This window comes from Cherax quadricarinatus, chromosome 57 (assembly GCF_038502225.1).
Source record: "Cherax quadricarinatus isolate ZL_2023a chromosome 57, ASM3850222v1, whole genome shotgun sequence".
In the NCBI taxonomy this organism is placed as follows: domain Eukaryota; kingdom Metazoa; phylum Arthropoda; class Malacostraca; order Decapoda; family Parastacidae; genus Cherax; species Cherax quadricarinatus.
In genome coordinates this window covers 21669778-21694119 of record NC_091348.1, presented here as the reverse complement: position 1 = coordinate 21694119, position 24342 = coordinate 21669778, and the positions used below count along the sequence as shown (strand labels likewise).

Sequence of the window (24342 nt, the reverse complement as noted above, 5' to 3'; positions counted from 1 at the left end):
ATATATATATATATATTTTTTTTTAACAAGTCGGCCGCCTCCCACCATTAAACTATTCATAAAAAATGATCATTAAGATACTGAAAGGTCACTTACCACACAATGAACTATGCCACAAGAAATGTATATCAAAGTAATATCTTTAGCAATTTTTCATTCTACATTCAAAAGATATAACATCAAAACTGAGCTCTTCCTTATCTGGGATTTGTTATAAAGATGTCACACAAGACTGGATTACTTTCAGATACAAACATCATTGTTTGATGTTTTGTTTCATGTAGGCACTGCACAGTGACATAATTATTTTATGGTTTATCTTCTACATTTTGCTACCCAAAATGATTCATAAAAGGATGACTTACCAATATAAATTCTTTATTTTACCTAAAACAAATATATTTTAGGAAAAAAACAATTGCAGTAAGGACATCATTGATAAAAAATAATTAAATAAATGGTACATCTCAAGATTTCAAGCACTGAGCACAAATTTTTGTAGTATGTATACTATACATTACAACATACATTTCCAATTAATATTACAACCAAAATTTGGAAAATATACTGTCAAATTCTGTGATAGAACATTTGTGAAATGCTTTAAAACCTTATCAAAGTATGAAATGGTTTAGAGACTATTCATGATAAAAGAAATTTTGGTTAAAATTTCCTGATATCCCTTCCTCATCTTTCTTTATGTGGTAGGGTCACTGAATAAATTTAAACACACTACAACAAAGTCAGGTGCAATGTCAATGCATAATTATTTATCCTAATGCATTTGAGGCGAGTATCATGTTCTGTTCATTTCAGTAACAAGTGTGTGAAGTAAGTGAAGGTGTTCAGGTCCCAGTAAACGTGTGAGGTGCTGACTGAGGGTAGCAAGAGCTTGAGTGTCTCGACCCTGGCAAGTCAGCACCAGGGACTGCAAAAGCACTACTAACTCAGCATCATCATAAGGCACTGTGGCAAAAGAGAATCATATTTAGATACAGTACAAATACTTATCAAATAATTTTTTATTATCAACACAGCAGCCATCTCCCATCGAGTTAGAATGACCCAAAAAACAGAGGAATCAATATTTATTATCACTTTACTGTCTTGCCAGAAGCCTGCTAACATGACTCACGAAACTGTAATGACATGATTGCAAACAAACCACACCACAGGCAGGGACTGAACTCGTGGCGAGTGAGTTGTAAAACTCCAGGCCAGTGTGTAAGCCACTGGGTGAGCTGGCTACAGTAAGATTCAAGGCTTACGCGCTGGCCTGGATATTTACGACTCGCTCGTCATGAGTTCAATCCCTGCCCGTGGTGTAGTTAGTATGCTAACATAACAGTTCATGTAAAATATTAATTTTATTATAATTGCAATTAAAATGGAGCAAGTGGAGGCAAATGGTTTTTATGACTTGATGTGCTGTTGGAGTGTAAGCAAAGTAGCATTTATGAAGGGATTAGGAAAAACCGGTTAACCGGACTTGAGTCCTGAAGGTGGGAAGTACAGTGCCTGCACTATGAAGGAGTGGAGATATGTTGCAGTTCTTTGAACTGCAGTACTGACATGCCTCTGGCAAGACAGTGATGGAGTGAGTGATGATGAAAATGTTTCTTCTTTTTCAGGTCACCCTTCCTAGATGGGAATGGCCAATGTGTTAAAAAAAAAAACAACAATTTATTTAGAAATGACTTTCACCATAAAAGGAAAATTAAAAACTCAATAAGCAAAATGCAGGAATTTATGCCAGAAAACAACTCCCATGCAGTAATTACAATTCTAACTTCTCTCTTGTACAAAACTTGGCTCCAGGTTCAAGGTTAATGTACCTAAATGAAGTTAAACTAAACAATTATAAACAACTGTCTAATGATTACTATTGACATTGACCTCGAACCTATTAGCCCTAAGCTGAAAAAGATATACATTTTGTTACAGTATATGGATATTACAATTTGAAAGGCATTTGTAAAATAACGTGCAGGCATACAGTAAACAGGTAACATAACAGATAGCTACTGTTACCAAAGAGGTGGACCTAGTATCAGTGAGCCATGTGACATGACCTCTTCAGCCGAGTCCAAGTCTTTCTTAAGAATGGTCTGATTATCACTGTATATACTTATACTTAGTGAGGAATTATGGGAATGTAAATCAGAAAAGAACAAATTAAATTTTCTAAAAACTCATGTTTAATTACATTTACCATTAAATTTTTGCAGATCAGATGTGTTCCATGAGTACTTTTCCAAGAGTTGAGCATGAGGTGGCTTGGTGTGCTGAGGTAGTGGCTGAAGTGTTAGCAAAATGAGCAATGAAGAAATTTCACATCTGCAAAAACAGATTTTGCCTCTTATTCAATAGTTTTTATCGATGGATGCCACATATTACACATTACTGCCATCATACCATATTATGAGCCATTGCATGATGCTGATTCAAATCTAAGTAGGTACAAATGTGCACTATTCAAACTGCTGTTACATTAAATGAGATAACAATCCATTACAATTTTAAAGCAATAAAGAAAAAATCAGCATTTTGAACACTAATGTTTGGCTCAAACAGCTATGGAAAATTGTGCATTTTGCAACAGACTGGGTAATAAACTGTTTGCAATGTATTTTACATAATAATAATAATAATAATGTACATAAGCAAAACATTTTGACTGAATTGTTTTATTTATCCACCTAGCTAAAATGTCCTTGTAAGCTCCTGTGAGTGGTTGTTCAGCTGTTTGTTCAATAATGGTGGCCATCTGGGTAAACATCATCAAAGCCCCATGAAGGTCACCTGAAAACAAGGAAAAAATGTAATATATACAAGAAGCACTTGCAGTAAATGTATAAAACTCATTATTTTCCAAAATAATGCAATTAAATACTTCCCTGCTGAAATTCTACCCCATTAAATAAAACTTTATTTTGTACATAACAAGTTCATGTTAGGGGAATGTATGAGAGTATAGTTTTACCAACGCTCTTATATGGGTGTGAAGCGTGGGTGATGAATGTTGCAGCGAGGAGAAGGCTGGAGGCAGTGGAGATGTCATGTCTGAGGGCAATGTGTGGTGTGAATATAATGCAGAGAATTCGTAGTTTGGAAGTTAGGAGGAGGTGCGGGATTACCAAAACTGTTGTCCAGAGGGCTGAGGAAGGGTTGTTGAGGTGGTTCGGACATGTAGAGAGAATGGAGCGAAACAGAATGACTTCAAGAGTGTATCAGTCTGTAGTGGAAGGAAGGCGGGGTAGGGGTCGGCCTAGGAAGGGTTGGAGGGAGGGGGTAAAGGAGGTTTTGTGTGCGAGGGGCTTGGACTTCCAGCAGGCATGCGTGAGCGTGTTTGATAGGAGTGAATGGAGACAAATGGTTTTTAATACTTGACGTGCTGTTGGAGTGTGAGCAAAGTAACATTTATGAAGGGATTCAGGGAAACCGGCAGGCCGGACTTGAGTCCTGGAGATGGGAAGTACAGTGCCTGCACTCTGAAGGAGGGGTGTTAATGTTGCAGTTTAAAAACTGTAGTGTAAAGCACCCTTCTGGCAAGACAGTGATGGAGTGAATGATGGTGAAAGTTTTTCTTTTTCGGGCCACCCTGCCTTGGTGGGAATCGGCCGGTGTGATAATAAAAAAAAAAATAAAATAAAAAGTTCATGTTAGCAAATATTTTTTTTTAACACATCAGCCATTTCCCACCAAGGGAGGTGTTCAATAAAGACCATTTTGGAGGGTAGTTCTCATGGGAAATGAGGCTTCACATAAAAAAAGCGACTATGAATACTAAACATTTCATAGTGACTAATTGGACTTTACAAACCTAATTCAATTTTGCAAGAAGCAATATAGCCAAGACAGGTAAGATGGTGGAAGGGAGAAGTAGCATGGAGGTCAGCTGCTATACGAAGGTGAGTCAGGGCCTCAGATGGCCGTCCTAATGACCGAAGGGCCTGAAAATTTAAAATCATCAATTGTAAACTAACATAATTGACATCAAACTAAACATAAGAAACTCTGAAGGAAACACGAAGTATAATGAAGAGGTTTGAAAGACTGGTTCAAAGCAAATAATTAAGTGATGTAGTGTGTTAATCAGATACTTAACATCAATTAACTCATTAAGAGAGCTCTCTGTTGCAAATTTAAATGAATATTCTATAATACATATACGTAATATAGTATAAGAAATTACCTTCATAATACGTAGTAATAAGACTATACTGTTTGGTTATAATTTTTATGTTTTCCAATTCACATACTAAGCTACAAAAAAGATACAAAAACTAATATAACTACAAAGAGAGAGAGTGGTTGTTGGTGGAGAATAGTCAAGAGATCTGTGATTTTCATGTGACTGAGATAAATGAATGTCTTCACTCAATTTGTGTTTAATGTGATGTGAAAATAATACTTAATTCTGTTCATGAAAACCAGATACTAAAAACTACACATCTGCTCCTTTGTACCTGTACCAATATATGTCCAGTACTGTACATACAAATAAATATTGTAGATAAATAAAAATTATACAGTGATACCTTTTACTCTGACTGTTTCTTTTCTGCTTGATAAACCAAGTGTACTTACTAATTAGATAGAATAAATTACCTGTCCTAACCAGTGACAGAAGTACATTTTTGAGACCAATGAAGCTTGTGTATTCAGCTTGAACTGTTATGGGGGCCCCTTCACAAACCCTTCTCATACAGTAGACCCAAAATTTTTAAGCAATGTGGACTAAAGTCACTTCTGGGCCCCCTCTGGGATTTAGGGCCCTGAAGCTTAATCTTCATTAGTTATATAGTAGATCCTCCCCTGGTCCTAACTCGACAGCAAGTTACCTGTCGTAATTCAACAGTAAATTACCTGTCCTAACTCAACAGACAGTGATGCTGCTAGAGCTGGTTTCTTGTGGTCTATGTACAGCTGAATGGCATGCTGGAAACAGCTGATTGCAGTCATAAGGTGTTCATTGAAGCTTGGACAATGGAGGTAGTGGTTCATGATTTCGGCCTGAAATGATGAAAGGTGAATCATTAATATGTGTCTTCATAGTGTTCAATCATCTTATCCCAATGTAATTGGTGCATATTTGCCAAATAGTCACTCCATACATCTGACATTTTAATTATATACTTTAACTATCATAATAATAACAATATTATTATTATTATTATTATTAACGCATTGGCCATTTCCCACCAAGGTAAAGTGACCCAAAAAAAGAAGAAACATTTTCATCATCACTCACTCTGTCACTGTCTTGCCATGAGACATGCTGACACTACAGCTAACAAAAACTGCAACATATCTACACCCCTTCTTCAGAGTGCAGGCACTGTACTTCCCACCTCCAAGACTCAAGTCTGGCTAACCTAATAATAATAATAATAATAATAATAATAATAATAATAATAAATACATACAGTATAGGTAGTAGGTTGGTAGACAGCAACCGCCCAGGGAGGTACTACCGTCCTGCCAAGTGAGTGTAAAACGAAAGCCTGTAATTGTTTTACGTGATGGTAGGATTGCTGGTGTCCTTTTTTCTGTCTCATAAACATGCAAGATTTCAGGTACGTCTTGCTACTTCTACTTACACTTAGGTCACACTACACAAACATGTACAAGCATATATATACACACCCCTCTGGGTTTTCTTCTATTTTCTTTCTAGTTCTTATTCTTGTTTATTTCCTCTTATCTCCATGGGGAAGTGGAACAGAATTCTTCCTCCATAAGCCATGCGTGTTGTAAGAGGCAACTAAAATGCTGGGAGCAAGGGGCTAGTAACCCCTTCTCCTGTATAAATTACTAAATTTGAAAAGAGAAACTTTTGAAGCTAGAGCTTCATTTAAGGTTATTAATATAATATTCAAGAGGTTGCTAGTAGAATTGCAGTAAATCAACCATTCAAATCATTATGAAGCTGTGTGTAGTCTGTGGTCAGTCAAACAAATGGGCTTCCACATGGATAAATTGTCATTTTTGTGGAAATTGGTGTCATGCCCCTTGTGCAGATATCCCAGAACTAGCTACAAGCAGTATTAAAACAGAGAAGTGTTTCTGGGTATGCCCAAATGAGGAAAATCTGTGGACTAAAATCACAAGGGTATTAAAAGAGGACAACATCAAAGCTGCTTTCATAGAAAACCTGGAAGCTTTCTACAACAGATGGGAACATAAAAAGTCTGGGCTGAATGGTACTGCCCTTGATACTGGCCATGTAGTCAGAAACTGTAAGGCTGGAGATGAAGTCCTGGTAGTCAGTAAATGTGGGGCTGATAGTGCTGTCCTGGGAGACAGTAATGGTGAAGCTGGAGGTGCTGTCCTGGGAGACAGAAATGGTGAAGCTGGAGATACTGTCCTGGGAGACAGTAATGGTGAAGCTGGAGGTGCTGTCCTGGGAGACGGAAATGGTGAAGCTGGAGATACTGTCCTGGGAGACAGTAATGGTGAAGCTGGAGATTTTGTCCAGGTAGTCGGGAATTATACGCAGGAAGGAATACATATAAATGACCTCATAGGGGACAGGAGCCATAGTAGGGAAACAAGTGTAGTCAAAGATAAGATAAAACCAATATTGCAAACTAGAAATACCGCAGGAAATAGCAAACAAGAGGACTCCAATAGCAATAGTGAGGATAAATTACCAAAAACAACTGGTGGGAGCTCCATTGTTGGTGCTAGGGAGGATAGAAGTAAGACAGGGAAACATGCACCAACAGGGAATACAGTCACAGAAACCCAAGGCAAGCGGAAACCAAGCCTGTGCACATACTATGCACTTGGTATCTGCTGGCATGGGAAATCTGGAAAAACAGATGGGACGTGCAACTATGACCACCCTAGAAAATGCCATGCCCATATAACAACAGGAAAATGCAAACTCCCTTCCTGTAAGCTTTTTCACCCTGAAATGTGTACCTCTTCAGTACAGGAAAGACTGTGCTATAACTTAAATTGCCAGGCATACCATCTAAAGGGGACAAAAAGATACAAAACATCCAGGCCATGGGAAAACCTGGGTAGCCACAGCCACTCAAGAGGGAGAGGTTTTTTAGTGCCAGGAAGGAAAAAAAACTGGCAGGAAATGGCAGAAATCGTACACCAAATCCAGTCATTCCTGGAGTGGAACCACAGTCGATGGCCTCCACTCCAAACCAACAGATACAGATACTAATGCTGGAAAAAAAATCCCCCCCCAGTACCAACAATACCACCAGTCCGATAACATTCTTCTTTGCAAATATACAGGGTCTAAAGCCAGCAACAAACAACAAAATACCTTTCATCCGTGGACTGCTTGCAGAGGCAAAGGCAATGTTCGCGGCTTTCACTGAGACCCACATAAAGGATCACTTGGACAATGAAATATGGATCCCAGGTTACAACCTATACAGATGTGACAGAGTGAACAGGCAAAAGGGGGGGGTTGGCCTGTACATTGCAGAGTCACTTGTTTGCACAGAACTGCTTAATGCCTCAAATGACGTAGTGGAAGTTTTAGCAGTAAAGGTCGAGAACCAAAACCTAGTCATTGTGGTAGTCTACAAGCCTCCGGATGCAACATCCCAGCAATTCCAGGAACAGCTGTTAAAAATTGACCACTGTCTGGAAAATCTTCCAGCTCCTGCACCCAACATCTTGCTCCTGGGGGATTTCAACTTAAGGCACCTAAAATGGAGGAATATAGCAAATAATATTGTTGCAGAAATAACACCAGGAGGCAGCTCTGATGAAAACTCACACTCACACGAGCTTTTAAATCTCTGCACAAAATTCAATTTAAACCAGCAAATAATAGAGCCTACTAGACTGGAGAATACACTAGACCTCATATTCACTAACAATGATGATCTGATAAGAAATGTCACCATATCAAAAACAATATACTCAGATCACAACATAATTGAGGTTCAGACATGTATGCGAGGAGCCCCAGACCGACAAAATGAGACTAGTCACGAGGGAGCATTCACCAAATTCAACTTCAATAACAAAAACATAAAGTGGGACCAAGTAAACCAAGTCCTAACCGATATAAGCTGGGAAGATATACTAAGCAACACAGACCCAAACTTATGCCTAGAACAGATTAACTCGGTGGCACTCCATGTATGCACAAGGCTTATTCCTCTAAGAAAAAGGAGGAGTAGATGTAAAATAGAAAGAGACAGGCGCTCCCTTTACAGGCGACGGAAAAGAATAACAGAGCGGCTAAAAGAGGTCAATATATCTGAAATGCGCAGGGAGACACTGGTCAGAGAAATAGCAAGCATCGAACTTAAGCTAAAAGAATCCTTTAGGAGTCAGGAATCGCGGGAAGAACTAAAAGCTATAAATGAAATCGAAAGAAACCCAAAGTATTTCTTCTCCTATGCCAAATCAAAATCGAGAACAACGCCCAGTATTGGGCCCCTACTTAAACAAGATGGGTCCTACACAGATGACAGCAAGGAAATGAGTGAGCTACTCAAGTCCCAATATGACTCAGTTTTTAGCAAGCCGCTAACCAGACTGAGAGTCGAAGATCAAAATGAATTTTTTATGAGAGAGCCACAAAATTTGATTAACACAAGCCTATCCGATGTTATCCTGACGCCAAATGACTTCGAACAGGCGATAAATGACATGCCCATGCACTCTGCCCCAGGGCCAGACTCATGGAACTCTGTGTTCATCAAGAACTGCAAGAAGCCCCTATCACGAGCCTTTTCCATCCTATAGAGAGGGAGCATGGACACGGGGGTCGTCCCTCAGTTACTAAAAACAACAGACATAGCCCCACTCCACAAAGGGGGCAGTAAAGCAACAGCAAAGAACTACAGACCAATAGCACTAACATCCCATATCATAAAAATCTTTGAAAGGGTCCTAAGAAGCAAGATCACCACCCATCTAGAAACCCATCAGTTACACAACCCAGGGCAACATGGGTTTAGAACAGGTCGCTCCTGTCTGTCTCAACTACTGGATCACTACGACAAGGTCCTAAATGCACTAGAAGACAAAAAGAATGCAGATGTAATATATACAGACTTTGCAAAAGCCTTCGACAAGTGTGACCATGGCGTAATAGCGCACAAAATGCGCGCTAAAGGAATAACAGGAAAAGTCGGTCGATGGATCTATAATTTCCTCACTAACAGAACACAGAGAGTAGTCGTCAACAGAGTAAAGTCCGAGGCAGCTACGGTGAAAAGCTCTGTTCCACAAGGCACAGTACTAGCTCCCATCTTGTTCCTCATCCTCATATCCAACATAGACAAGGATGTCAGCCACAGCACCGTGTCTTCCTTTGCAGATGACACCCGAATCTGCATGACAGTGTCTTTCATTGCAGACACTGCAAGGCTCCAGGCGGACATCAACCAAATCTTTCAGTGGGCTGCAGAAAACAATATGAAGTTCAACGATGAGAAATTTCAATTACTCAGATATGGTAAACATGAGGAAATTAAATCTTCATCAGAGTACAAAACAAATTCTGGCCACAAAATAGAGCGAAACACCAACGTCAAAGACCTGGGAGTGATTATGTCGGAGGATCTCACCTTCAAGGACCATAACATTGTATCAATCGCATCTGCTAGGAAAATGACAGGATGGATAATGAGAACCTTCAAAACTAGGGAGGCCAAGCCCATGATGACACTCTTCAGGTCACTTGTTCTATCTAGGCTGGAATATTGCTGCACTCTAACAGCACCTTTCAAGTCAGGTGAAATTGCCGACCTAGAAAATGTACAGAGAACTTTCACGGCGCGCATAACGGAGATAAAACACCTCAATTACTGGGAGCGCTTGAGGTTTCTAAACCTGTATTCCCTGGAACGCAGGAGGGAGAGATACATGATTATATACACCTGGAAAATCCTAGAGGGACTAGTACCGAACTTGCACACGAAAATCACTCACTACGAAAGCAAAAGACTTGGCAGACGATGCACCATCCCCCCAATGAAAAGCAGGGGTGTCACTAGCACGTTAAGAGACCATACAATAAGTGTCAGGGGCCCGAGACTGTTCAACTGCCTCCCAGCACACATAAGGGGGATTACCAACAGACCAATGGCAGTCTTCAAGCTGGCACTGGACAAGCACCTAAAGTCAGTTCCTGATCAGCCGGGCTGTGGCTCGTACGTTGGTTTGCGTGCAGCCAGCAGCAACAGCCTGGTTGATCAGGCGCTGATCCACCAGGAGGCCTGGTCACGGACCGGGCCGCGGGGGCGTTGACCCCCGAAACTCTCTCCAGGTCCAGGTAAACCCCACCTCGGTGGGATACGGCCGGTTTGTTGAGAAAGTAAAAAATACATACAGTGGTATTACAAATAGTTTATGTAGCACTGTATACAGAACAACATACTTCGGAAATGTTACCACTATGCACTATCATTCTCTTATTAATTACCAGAATTCATAATGGTTTCCCCTCTCCTTCCGTTAGCACCTACCTTGAGGAAATACCTTGCTGCCTGAGTTATGGCTGAGACCTCTGTGGTGGGGTTGACCAAGGTCTGTTCGCACTTGGCCACAGCCACACAACACAGACCAGCTTGTGCCCACGCTTCCCCATCGCTCAGCTCCCGGGCTAACTGACCTTCGAAATCGAAGCATTTTATTTAAAGTTTGGGCACTGACTGACTGTGAGGAAATGCTTTTCAGCAGCAATGTACAGTACAGTACATTTAAATTCATATTTGATCTTACTGGAAAAGGTGTTCAGTATCTCTATCAGAATGCTAGATAAAACATAAAAGGGATTTTCATCCTCTCGGATAAGATGACAAATAAATCATTAATTACTACTATGTATTCATATATGAATGTACGTATGCACATACACATATACACTTTTGCATATGTATGCACCTACCTGTGTATGTATGAATATACACACGTATGTACATACATGCATGCAGGCGTGTGTGAATAACAGAAAGGTGAACGGGAGGCTCAAACTTTGGTTCTGAGGTCTAGTGCTTTACTGCTGAGTTATGGGGCTTCTAATAAGAAAGTTTCACAGAAGGCCCTGCTGTGTCCTGTCTGCATCAGTGGCTACCCTCTGCTACCCTACTGCCTGTTGTCCTTTCCCACAGCCCCAGCAATTTTGACAATAAATCTGTCCTCGCCTCCCTCAAAGCCACAGTAGCTTTGAAGGTGTTGTTTATTGTCTATTATACACAAAAAGGCATTCTATATCTAAATACGGTAATAATAATTTACCAAACTCTTCGCTTGCTTCAGCTACATTTGGCTTTCGAAGAAAACGCCTGAAAAAAAAAAATTATATTAAAATACATCACTCCAAACAAGAATGTCAATCATGTACAGTATTACACTTATATTCCGGTGGTCTGGTGGCTAAAGCTCCCGCTTCACACACGGAGGGCCCGGGTTCGATTCCCGGCGGGTGGAAATTCCGACACGTTTCCTTACACCTATTGTCCTGTTCACCTAGCAGCAAATAGGTACCTGGGTGTTAGTCGACTGGTGTGGGTCGCATCCTGGGAGACAAGATTAAGGACCCCAATGGAAATAAGTTAGACAGTCCTCGATGACGCACTGACTTTCTTGGGTTATCCTGGGTGGCTAACCCTCCGAGGTTAAAAATCCGAACGAAATCTTATCTTATCTCTTAATCTTAACACTATATAGATGAGAGACAAGTACTGTACCAACATACATACATATACATATTCTTATTATAATCATAAGTAAGTTTATTCAGGTACAGGTACACAAATACTGTTACATAAATTATCATACACAGCAGCATGTGAAGATTACCTAGGATTAACCCTAGGTTAAATTCTACAGACACCCATAGGGGTCATACAATGTATGAGAATGAGGCAATCAGGTTCAATCCAAGGAAGAGGAGAAGTCATATAACCCCTGGAGAACGAAGCATTCAGGTTTGATCCAAGAAAGGGGAGGAGAAGTACTGGCATTAAGGCACCTCCCTGGAGGGGTCGCATTGGTTTTACATAGTAATTTAATTTGCCATATGACCCTTCTGGGTTTTGTGCTTAACTTGATTATATTATTCTTTAGTTACATTCATTGGGAGCGCTAAACCCATGGGGGTCATGCAGCGCCTGGGGGGAATGGAAGGTATTCAGGCTTGAGCCAAGAAAAGGGAGGACGAGTCCAACTCCTTGGATGAAGAGCTGGTCACCAGCACCAAGGAACCTCCCTGGAGGAGTGTTAATTTATGCAGAACTTAACCCAGGGTTAATTTTACCCTATGGGGGGTAAGATCCCTCATTACTTGGGCTTACTAAATTTACACTCGATTTACAAATACATTCTCATCCTCGTATTATATTTTAAGGTGACTGAACAGAGCTAACATGAATATCTTACTTTTTGAGCTTTGAGGAAATATTACGATATTGTATAAGATAATCATTTCCCGTCACAGCAGACGACTCCATCATGTTCCAATAATACACACCAAGTGTCATTTTCACATCCCACCGCAGACACTATGATAGCAAAAGAAAAATTGCTGTATTAAAATGAAAAAAATTGTGTACGCTTAAATGTATAGTGAAGGACGTTTTTAGATAAATTATGATTATATGGTGTTGTAATATTGTTTAAGAGAGTATTTTGTACCCAAGTGAGGAGAGGATGTAAACATACTGAGGCTAGTGTTCCAATATTACTATCCAGTACCATTCATTTAAATGCTAGAGACACCGGAAAAAAAACATTAAAAATTGACAGAATTTCATATTATAAAATATACATAGTTACAAAAATATAAATACCTTATGTATCCTAATATATGAGAGTATTTTGTTGTGATAGTTTTTATAAGAGTGTGTTGTACCCGGGTGAGGAGAGGAGGTAAACAGACTCAAGCTGAGGTCTTGAGTCGTCCCGGACCAACTTTCCTTTGAGTGGACGTAAGTATTTAGGCTGCTTCTGGTGCCCTCATCACCCACACGTAGCGTCCAGTAACTGGCTTAACTGTCCGTGGTGGCAGGCAGCCAGGATACACGCCTCGGCTAGTGTTACCTCTCCCAGGAGAGGGCGCTCACTTAAGAGAACTCCCGCTAAATTATCCCGTTCTTGAACTACAATATATTTTAAAAATAGGTGGACTTCAAGCTGACTTTATCCCTGGTGTTGGTGGAGTGCAGGCATCTCGCTCTACGGTCCTGAGCATCAGTGATAAATTCTCCAATACTCTCCGGGAAGCTTATCATCCAGTCTGGTGGACAGTTGGGCTGGGGCGCCATACATCAGCTGTTTGACTTTTCTGGGTTATCCTGGGTAATTTACACTATGTATGATAATTGTACATATGTGTACCTGTGCTTAAATAAACTTATAAGCCTCTCTCTGAGAGTGCGGGCGTCTGGCCACTTAGGTGTGTTATCCACCTGTCTTGAGTGGGAGTTTTTATTTTTTCCCTTTTATATTCTCGAAGGGAATTCATGTTCCCTTCTCATTTTCCACCACCAAGCTTTTGGCACTAATCCTCCAGGAATTGGGAAGTAGGCTCAGTAAGGTGTAAGCTTGGGTGGCTATCAGAGCCTCTAGCAAGTTATTTAAGGCCCTAAAACTGCCAGGTTGTGTTGAGTGTGAATACTCTCACTAACATTCCATCGTCACTAAAGGATGCGTCACCAATATTTTCTCTTTAGCAGAGAGGTTTTCTGTATGCAAATTTAGTAAAGCAACCAGCAAGTGCTCTTTTAAATATATTAATGTTTTATTTGCTTTGTAATATCCATTATTGTATAAGATCAACCTCTCTTTTATCTCATCTAAAAATAATGCATCTTTACTATAAATCAGCTCATCAAATTGAGTAAGATTTAGAAATAATGCAAATATTTGTCTTGAGTAGCTTTTGTGTTCATTATATATACAGTATATTCTTTTAAATAAAATTATTTAAGTTTTTTTTTTTTTTTTTTGAAAACTTAGAGGATATTTTGAGCTGAAATTATATTCAGTAGAATCTTACCATGTTTAGATCTAATGGGAAAGATATGTATTGTTTCTTAAATTAGGCAAGTTTTTATTGACTATAAGGCATTTCATCATTACAGTGCCTTTCCACAAGTCTCTGTATATGTACAGTACGTATATATACATGTAAATTTGAAGAACAGTGTGGTATTAATACTGATTCCATAAAAGTAGCACACTGTATTTAAGAACCATTTTGTAAGTGGCCTTGGCACCAGAAAGGAGAATGCAGTAACTGTAGATGTGCTTGACCACTATAGCTTCATATTCTAGTCTGTTCTTGATGTAACATCAATGTACTATGAAAATGCAGTATATTCAGGAAAATATGTTTATCTCAATTCTCATCATTCATAAACATAATTGAAATGTCAGGAAAAAAAACTTTTGTTTTAAATCTTAAGTGATGGATAGTGAACCCTTTATTTCTTCATGTCAAAATTATATCCAATAATTTTTCTGTTGTCAGGACAGGCTACACTAGATATAATTTTGCAGGAGCATTTGAGCTAAAACTTGTTTGATCTTGCATAAATTACCAATGTGCAAAACAAACCATTTTTCTCATGAGTGTCAAGATGACCCTATTAGTTAGGAACTGAGCTCTAGAAACACTAAAACAGACAAGCAATATAAATGCATGAGTCAAAGCACTATTAGATTTCATCACTGAAATAGTCTTCACTCATTCTTGAGCAGAATGTGGCATTAATATTTTTTGTAACAAACCCACAAGCTGGAGATTAACTCTACAACATTTTTGCCCATCCTGGACACACTGTCATGCAGGATGTACCAAAACATCTTGCACCTTTTATGTCTAATTTGTGGGTTTGTTGTGTACCAGTATTGTTTTAGCAGCAGTACTGACTTGTTCTTCAGATTTTAAGATGATCTCAGGTTGGTAGATTTTATCAGGTTGTGTAGGCCACTTCCAGGTTGGTGTTGAAGCTAGCACCATGTTATTAACTTCAGTATCTGCACCTTTCTTACAAACAACTTCCCCAGAGTTATGTTTGCCTTCGTAAGAAACTACAACCAGTCGTCTACTTCAGTTTCCAGGTCCTGGATTGGTGATGATGAAACACTTCTGGCAGCACTATCCTCAGCTACAACTATATACTCAGTAATTAATTAAGTTTGTATATTGTTAATCTATCTACTGTATTCATATACCGTATATAACATACTTTTGTATATTTTATCACATTCTAAATGTAACTGTGCCACAGCAGTTATTTCGCTACACATGTACACTATAGTCATGGAGGTTAGTAAACGAATTTCCATAAGCTTTATATGCCTAATGAATTTGATTCAATACCATGACTGCTTACCTGTAATTTGAAGACAACCAGATAATATGTACTGTGAATCTACTTTGTCTTGTGGATTCAGAGGTGTGCTCTAAGTCTGCCATCAAACATGATCTGCCAGATTCAGCCTCTGAGCAGACTGTATGCTTTATACAGTATAGACATTATAGCATTAAATTACCAGAAAACTTCTAAGAATTCACCATGGCCAAGCAAAGGCCACCAATTCTCTTCCTAATAAGCGAGGATAAATTTTGTACATAAAGATAGTCTGCTTTGTAAATTGCATGCTTTAAAATTTCCCTAATATAAATGATGACTAAAATTTTTTGAGAGAGGATTTTTTTGCTTATGATAGATACTAAGATTTGGTAAAAAATGGAAAGAATGATGTCCCAATGAGTTATAAAGAGGTGAGCTAAAGATAATTTGGCTACAAAAATAAATATTTCTAGATAAACATGGGGGTTCATTGGGTAAGATTATAAGTTGAATTAGACCTTAGTCAAGATATAATAACCTAACATCGTATCATAGGTAAGAGCAATTTAAAACTACCACTAATTAAATCCTGCCCTAGTTCTGGTAGCTTATCTTGCTGTTTGCTTTTTACAGAGTGGACATTTATTATTGTGATTCAGTATTTTAAGTTTGTATTTATATAACCCCTGTCTTCTTTTCCTTTTATTAGTGGTACTGACACATTTCATAACTTCACTTACTGTAAGGTTTAGTTTCTTCTTATCATGTGGAATGAATTTTTGCATGTATGAATAGGTTGTGCTATGGATAATTGATTGCAACTTTTCAGTTATTTTACTTTTTCAAAACATATATGCTTTACTGTTACATTTTTATGGATATTGGATTAATAAACAAGCCATTAGCAAGACCAGTTACCCAAATTATATTTTTAATGGGAATTATAAGCTGGCAACATAAATTTTAACAACAGTTTAATTACAAAATTAAAGTGAGACAGTGGTATGTATCCAAAAACACAATACCTTTACGTGTCATGCTGAATAAAATAATAACAGTAATAGTAGTAGTAGTAGTAGTAATAATAATAATGGTAGTGGTATCTAAAGCTAATGAGAATCAAGAAATAAATGGGTAAAATAAGTCATATTTGAGGAATACAATTGTCATTACTTTGACCAATTTCAGGAGGAAACTTTTAATTTAATACCACTAGCTTTTATCTTCGTTAATGTCTGTGACTCAGGTGATTAATGTAAAGTTGTATAAAACATTCAGACTTTTGATCAGTTTTGGGATCATCTTAATACATAATTTCAACATTGAAAATAATTAATTGTATTCCTAACTTTCTCATACATGTAGAGATTTTCAGAGTGAAGGACATAGAAGGTACTGTACTGGATAAATACATTTTGTTAATTTCTGAGGTCCAAGACATTTCAACTTAAAAACTCTGTCAAAGCATGAATAATAAAAATATCATTGTTACTATAGCTTTGAGGTATAGTAGGTTCTTGACCAGCTACATTCTTATCACTTATGTTGGCTTTTTTATTGCAAGCAATGCCAACCCACATGATCAGATAGTTAGGGAAAATCCAGCTTTAGGCAAGACATTGAGTAGGAGAGCTTTCAGAATCATTTACTGCACATGTAGTAAAGCACAGTTCTGTAACAAAATTTCCGATGTTTGTAATAATTGGAACAGTAAAATTACATTGGCTTTGCATCAGTGAAAATTGTCTGTGACCTCTAGAAATAATCCACTGAGACTGCAGAACACATCAGTGCAATTAGTTTTGACTATTTAATAGCATAACATCATTCCATAAATGCATAAACAAAATCTTCATCTAATCTTAGCCCTTGTTAACATTACTTTATATAACAGGTTAAATTAGTTATATTTATCATTAATAGATAACATTATGGTAAAAATGTTTCTTTGGAGAAATATATCATAATGGAATTCTCATAAATTCTCAATATATATACACAAATAACCTGAAGATAGGAGATTAAAACTTATGATGTTTCAGTCCAAATTGGACCACTAACGAGTCACATGGAAAAGCACGAAGGGAAGGGGGCCAGAATAGATACGAGAGGGGGTGGCATTGTGCTTTTTTATTCTTCATAAATGCTTTTATCCATAAATGTGTGCTTGCCTAGTCTTTGCCCCTGTCTCTAACATGACTGTTTTTTATCCCATCTTATGAGCTTGCTACTTATCCACATACCCTAAGATTTTTTTTTATATCTGCTTACCTTGATAGCTACTGTATTATAATTCATGAAGAAAATGTTAGTACAACAAGTACAACAAGGGTCAGTATGGTAAGCAAGCATGGGAGATTTAGCATAAGTTTTAGTTCATATTGTAATTGCATGATATCCAATCCATGAGAAATCTTTTTCTTAATATTAAATGATAAATTGAAGTCATAATTTGTTTAGTGATATGGAGAATGGAAAGAAGTTCCTAATAAAAGAATAAAAATTAGAGTAAACTGCCTTAGCTGTCACATTGTTACTTCAGTTGCATTATCTTGTTAACCATTTCTTATAGGTTATTTGTGCAAAACATGAAAGTCTAATCTTTTCTTTCATTTCAGGATGGATAAAGGAGGTTCATCCCAGACTGCGGCCATGGAAGCTCTGGCCAAATTGCGTCCAGATATAGACTTTGCCATGTTGGCAAAAATGGGAGTAACTCTGGACCCAGTAGCCTTAACAAAGCAGCTGAGGCCAGATCTGGATGTCAAGATGATGACAAGCAGTGCCTCCAGTAGCAAGTCTGAGTCATCACACACATACTCCACTGCTCATTCATCACACACTTCTTCACACTCAGGATCTCACTCTCACTCTGGTTCACACCCTCCACATCTCAGCAAATCAGATGCTGCTTACTTGGCTAAACTACAAGAGGCCAGTCTTGCTAGTGCCAATGCCTTGGCCAAGCTTGACCCCAATCTACTTGCTAAGCTAGATCAAAATACTTTGGCACAGCTATCAAAACTTGATGCTGCCACTTTAGCCAAACTTGATCATAATACACTTGCCCAGTTAGTAAAAGCTGATGCATCAGCTGCTGCAGTGTCTATGTCTATGAGCAAGGCTGATCAGGCCATGCTGTCACAACTGGCCAAACTTGATCATCACACACTATCTAAGATGGACCCATCAGCCCTCAATCAGTTAGCCAAACTTGATCCAATGATGTTGGCTAAGATGGATCAGACAACTCTCTCTCAATTAGCAAAACTGGACCCTCATACTCTTTCTAAATTAGACCAGGCAATGCTTGCCCAGCTTGCAAGACATGATGCACAAATGCAAGCTCACACTCGAGCAGCCCTTAGCAAAATGGACTCGGCTACTCTAGCCCAGCTATCCAAGATGGATCCCCATCTCTTGTCCAAGCTAGACCCCAACACTTTGGCTCAGTTAGCCAAATTAGATCCCCACACTCTCTCTAAAGTTGACTCGGCTACACTTTCCCAGTTGGCCTCGATGGATGCTGTTGCTATGGCTCAGTTGTCCAAAATTGATCCTCATTCTTTATCAAAAATGGATCAGGCCACATTGGCTCAGTTAGCAAAAATGGATCCACACTCACTGTCTAAAATGGACCCTGCCATGTTAGGACAATTAGCAAAATTAGACCAACAAGCCATCAACAAAATGAACAATGCAGCCTTGGCACAGCTCTCTAAGATGGACCCTCACAATCTCTCTAAGAAAGATGTGTCTTCATTAAATCATTTGATGAAAATGGACCATCACACACTTAGCAAAATGGATCCCAACATTCTTGCACAGCTTTCTAAGCTAGAGGCACAAGCCAAAATGGATCCTAATGCTTTGGCTCAGCTTTCAAAGTTAGATCCTCATTCAAAAATGGATCCTGCTACCTTGGCCCAACTTGCTAAGCTAGACCAGCATTCTAAGCTGGATCCTGTTACCCTAGCTCAACTTACCAAATTAGATGCACATGCTAAAATGGATCCTGCTACCCTGGCTCAGCTTTCAAAGCTAGATGCACATGCTATGTCCAAGCTTGATGCACAGCTGGCTCAGTTAGCAAAGTTAGATTCCCATTCACTATCTAAACTTGATGTAAACACATTGGCTCAGTTGATTAAGTTAGATCCTCACTTACTGACCAAGCTAGATTCTACTGCATTAGCACAGCTTACTAAATTGGAAGCTCAGCAGATGCAAGCAGCAGCTGCAGCAGCTGGTTTGTCAAAGGCAGATTTAGCAGAGCTTCGAAAGCTAGAGGCAGAAGCATTGGCTCGTATGCAGTCAACTGATTTAGATGCATCATTGCTCAGCCCAGCTGCTGCAGGGCTTACAACCTGTCCTACTAATACATCTGGAAGTGCACATGGCATGTCCAAATACCAGCAGTTACTAGCTGTAATTGAGGAAATGGGCAAAGACATACGTCCCACTTATGCTGGAAGCAAGAGCAGTGCAGAGCGTCTCAAGCGTGGTATTGTCCATGCCCGTATTCTTGTAAGAGAATGTCTGATTGAAACTGAAAGGGCTGCACGTACATAAACAATACAATATTTGTGTGGCACTGCCTGTTGGTAAAAAATAAAAAGTTCACAGGGTTTCTATTTGAATAAAAATACGTACATTTATGTACTTTTGTTTGTACAGTTCTTTAATTTATGCTACAGGCTGTAATAATTCAATAGTTTATTTACTAGGCCAGATTTGGAGAAGTAATATTTATTAAGAATACTGTATACAGTATTTGATATTTACTGGGGATGCCATTCAGGTGACTTAAGACTCTTGTTTAAAAGGAAAATGCCAAGCTTGAAACTAATAAAAGTTATATTTATGGTTTATGTTTATGAAAATGTTTTCAGTTCCTTCATACCAAAATAAAATATGCTTTGTCATCTCATTGTCTGAATGGACACACTCAATTATTCATTCATAAATGAAAATACATAAACTTGGGTAATTAATTTTGTTATTTTTGAAGTACAGATTTATGAATTATTTAACTAATTTTGAGAGTTCATTGTAAAAGGGTGTAGATTTAGAAGTGTAAGTAATATATGAGGGTGCTAAAGTGCAGATGGTGTGGGAAAGAGAGTGAGCAAATGATGAGATATGAAGATGTTTAGTATAGGCATATGGGAATCACATGATAATAATAGCAGTCATATAATCGAGTGAAATAAAGGAAAGAATAAACCTGGAGGGATGTGGTGAAGGGAGAGGGAAAGAGAGAGAGAACAAAGATGTGAATGTGAATGTATTAGATTATGGTATAAGAACTTTGTATATAAATACTGTACTATATCATAATAACTTATAAATTAAACAATCAGCAAGTACAGGTTTTAGAAGATCATTTTAGGATCTCGTATAATGCTCTTTTTTTCACATGCGTATTTTATAACTACAGTGTAACTGTGTGTGTTCTTCAATTAGAATCATAAGAAACTTAGGTAACCATTGCTTATAGATCTGGTGCTGCATTTTGGATATATGAATCTCAATCATTATAATACTGGGGTTAAAATAAAAAAAATTCACTTCATGTAACACAAAGCTGATGTTTCATGAAGATGCAGTCACAGATCAGTCGTAGCCTGTATGTAATTCTAAAATTTGTCTGACATATTACTGTTCCTCTTAATACATTTATGCCCATGACATCCTTTTGTAATTGTCCAAAGAAAATTTACGTGGTTTCACTTTTGTCTGAGAAGTTGTCATGTGCTTGCATATTGTTTGTCTCTTCTTGAGTCTTTGACTATATAATTTAGGATTATTTTTGAGAGCCTGACATGTTAAATTTTTTAAAATATTTCAAGTAGAGTACTGTCTTTCTCTTGACCTTTTAAGCATTAAACACTAAAGCAAAAGGCTTGGAAATTCTTCAGAAGTCTGGAATTTAAGGAGGTTAAAACTCCTTTTCTAAAGGTTTTTAGTTGGCTAAAACAGTTGGATTTAGTAAACCAGCAAGAATGCCTTTACAATACAGTATTTTAAAATAACATTTACAAAAACAATTTAGTGCAGCATTTTTAAGTAAACTTATTTGATGCTTTTGAATTTACAAAAAAAAATTATTGTTTGCACCTTTTATGACTATAAATGTAATCACTTATACTGTGGAACAGGTAATGAGTGCTCCATTCTCTGTGGTTTATCTTCGGTATTTATTTATAATCTCTCTCTTTTGACCACTTACCTATACTGTATAGTATTCAGATGTAATTGTGGGTGAGTCATTATTAGTTCTCGCCCTGGAATTGTGATGTACAAATTTGTTTTGTATTAGAATAGAATAAGGATAATAAAGATTTCTGCCTAATTATTGTATATAATTCCCAAGCTTACAATGATGAATTTTGTGCTGCGTAGAAATTATCGTTGTTGTATTTAGGCTCAATACCAGTTCGTAACTTAAGGTCTTCGGAGGTAGAATTCGTGCACATGGACACATTTTGAAGTGGTAGCATTTGATAACTTCATGCAAATTATTTCTAGAGTAATCTGAAGTTAACTATTGTATCCTAATATTTTCAGTGAGCTGTCAGATTCTCTAAATTTTTGAAAACAACTGATTTGCTATGCTGGCTGTGACTCCCTCAATGGAGGTTCCTTGATGTTGGTGAGGGGCTCTTGATCTAAACAATTGGACCAAAGTTCTAATTCCTTGATTCAAGCCACCACTTTAATGCCCTTATTTTATCTTCCCTCCTTGCTGATGGCCCCACCTTTGACACAGACTACCTCTTTGGCTTTGACAGCAACTGATTTATTTCACAAATTTGATAGATAATCCTTCCTTTAGCACTCCTCGCAGCCCTTCCTTACTCTACCTTTGTTGTCCTCTCCACCCTTGCTTATCCTTTAATCCAGCATTACTCCCTTCTCTGCAGTGCTGTAAAATAAGATAAGATTTCGTTCGGATTTTTAACCCCGGAGGGTTAGCCACCCAGGATAACCCAAGAAAGTCAGTGTGTCAACGAGGACTCTCTAACTTATTTCCATTGGGGTCCTTAATCTTGTCCCCCAGGATGCGACCCACACCAGTCGACTAATACCCAGGTACCTTTTTGCTGCTAGGTGAACAGGACAACAGGTTTAAGGAAACCTGTTGAAATGTTTCCACCCGCCGGGAATCGAACCCGGGCCCTCTGTGTGTGAAGCGGGAGCTTTAGCCACCAGGCCACCGGACCCTAGTGGGTTTAGCAATTCTTTTTGATAATTGATTCAAGCCTGAATGCCATTCATTTCCCTAGATGCTGTGTGACACCTGTGAGTTTAGTACAACTCCTCCCCCCCTCATCACTGTGACTCCCTCCTTTTGTTCTTGTCCTTCCCTCAACACCTCTCCCTCTACTCTAGCACTTGCCATGTTGCACTGAATGTTCCACTTTGGGATTAGCGCTGTACCTGGAGTTTACCTGGAGAGAGTTCTGGGGATCAATGCCCCTGCTGCCCAGTCTGTGACCAGGCCTCATGGTGGATCAGGGCCTGATCAACCAGGCTGTTACTGCTGGCTGCATGCAATCCAACGTATGAACCACAGTCCGGCTGGTAAGGTACCGACTTTAGGTGCTTGTCCAGTGCCTGCTTGAAGACAGCCAGGGGTCTATTGGTAATCCCCCTTATGTATGCTAGGAGGCAGTTGAACAGTCTTGGGCCCCTGAGACTTATTGTGTTGTTTCTTAACGTGCTAGTGACACCCCTGTTTTTCATTGGGGGGATGTTGCATCATCTGCCGAGTCTTTTGCTTTCATAGGGAGTGATTTTCGTGTGCAAGTTTGGTACTAGTCCCTCTAGGATTTTCCAGGTGTATATAATCATGTATCTCTCCCGCCTGCATTCCAGGGAGTACAGGTTCAGGAACTTCAAGCGCTCCCAGTAACTGAGGTGTTTTATCTCCGTTATGCACGCCGTGAAGGTTCTCTACATTTTCTAGGTCAGCAATTTCACCTGCCTTGAAAGGTGCTGTTAGTGTGCAGCAATATTCCAGCCTAGATAGAACAAGTGACCTGAAGAGTGTCATCATGGGCTTGGCATCCCTAGTTTTGAAGGTTTTCATTATCCATCCTGTGTACATAATACATTATAATGAAAATAATAGTACCTTCACTCACTTCATTCAGTATGTCTACCACTCCTTTCACTATCCTAATTACACGAATACCACCTGGTGGTTAACACTTACACTCACTCACCCATTTGACCATAAACAGAAATATCAATCTCAATCTCAAAATAATGAATCTTAACTAGTCATAAGTTGGCCTGTGATACTCCAATACTGAAACTATGTATAGTGCCAAAACAAAAGCATTCACATTGCTAAACTCACAAACTAGTATTTAGTCACTTAGCCATAATACCAACTTTCCTCATAATTTTGTAATATTTTAAACTTAAGATTTAATTTAAGTCTGCCCGAAATGCCTAGCCATGCTAGGTGTTCTAGTGGTACACTCTGTAATTATTATTTTACTACATGTAAACCACACAATAACCAAATTCTGTAAACTCAGCATTGTAATCCTTATAGAGAATAAACTTTGAATTGAATTGAATTGAATCCTCATACCTTCCAATTGCTTGATTAAAAATTAAATAAATCATGTTGAGTGAGAAACCCACGTGGGTCATTCAGCACAAGACATATTGGAAGTTCAATCCTCCATCTGCCGACTCCTTTGGGGTGGTTCCTTGACGCTGGTAAGGGGCTCTTGATCCAGGGAATTGGATCTCTGCTCCGGTCCCCTGAACTGAGCCTGAATATCTTCCATCTCCCCCCGACAGTCGCTGTATAATCCCTATGGGTTTAGTGCTCCCTCATTATAATAATCTGTGCCGAGCGCAAGACAGACTCGCTTCCTATGAAGAGCTCCTCCTGGGCCACTGTTCACTGACATTAGTCTAGCTTCAACTGTCATGGATAATTTTTTTTTCTTTTTGGCCCTGTAACTAGAAGCCTGATGATAAATTTGGTTTCACACTATTGGTCTTGGCCATGGTATCATCG

At 38.8% G+C, this 24342-nt stretch overlaps 2 protein-coding genes across 4 annotated transcripts; one reads left to right on the top strand and one right to left on the bottom strand.

Annotated features, from left to right (window-relative positions):
- Positions 1 to 453: 453 nt before the first annotated feature.
- Positions 454 to 12915, bottom strand: LOC128693533 (40-kDa huntingtin-associated protein). Of its 2 annotated transcripts, XM_053783248.2 has the most exons (9): positions 12786 to 12794; positions 12376 to 12497; positions 11233 to 11279; positions 10461 to 10606; positions 4870 to 5016; positions 3824 to 3953; positions 2700 to 2802; positions 2213 to 2337; positions 454 to 966 (listed from the first exon to the last, which is right to left on the bottom strand). In XM_053783248.2, exons 2-9 carry the CDS (start codon positions 12474 to 12476, stop codon positions 797 to 799), a joined length of 969 nt encoding a protein of 322 aa, XP_053639223.2. In that variant the 5' UTR covers positions 12477 to 12497; positions 12786 to 12794; the 3' UTR covers positions 454 to 796. The 2 variants fall into 2 exon arrangements, with proteins under 2 accessions (XP_053639223.2, XP_069953527.1); XM_070097426.1 differs by lacking the exon at positions 11233 to 11279 and having other exon boundaries at positions 12786 to 12915.
- Positions 12856 to 21651, top strand: LOC128693532 (uncharacterized). 2 transcript variants are annotated; one of them, XM_053783247.2, is made up of 3 exons: positions 12856 to 12923; positions 15054 to 15124; positions 17915 to 21651. In XM_053783247.2, the coding sequence occupies exons 2-3, from the start codon at positions 15075 to 15077 to the stop codon at positions 19866 to 19868; spliced, it is 2004 nt and encodes a 667-aa protein (XP_053639222.2). In that variant the 5' UTR covers positions 12856 to 12923; positions 15054 to 15074; the 3' UTR covers positions 19869 to 21651. The 2 variants fall into 2 exon arrangements, with proteins under 2 accessions (XP_053639222.2, XP_069953525.1); XM_070097424.1 differs by having other exon boundaries at positions 12869 to 12923; positions 15007 to 15124.
- Positions 21652 to 24342: the final 2691 nt, after the last annotated feature.

What these genes read in the sequence shown, in the direction of transcription:
- LOC128693532 (XM_053783247.2), top strand. Translation starts at nt 15,075, where the DNA reads ATGATGAAACACTTCTGGCAGCACTATCCTCAGCTACAACTATATACT. An exon ending in CAGCTACAACTATATACTCA is followed by an intron (nt 15,125 to 17,914) that starts GTAATTAATTAA and finishes CTTTCATTTCAG; the next exon opens with GATGGATAAAGGAGGTTCAT.
- LOC128693533 (XM_053783248.2), bottom strand. Translation starts at nt 12,476, where the DNA reads ATGACACTTGGTGTGTATTATTGGAACATGATGGAGTCGTCTGCTGTG. An exon ending in ATTTCCTCAAAGCTCAAAAA is followed by an intron (nt 11,280 to 12,375) that starts GTAAGATATTCA and finishes TTTTTTTTTCAG; the next exon opens with GCGTTTTCTTCGAAAGCCAA. An exon ending in CAGCAAGGTATTTCCTCAAG is followed by an intron (nt 5,017 to 10,460) that starts GTAGGTGCTAAC and finishes TCATCATTTCAG; the next exon opens with GCCGAAATCATGAACCACTA.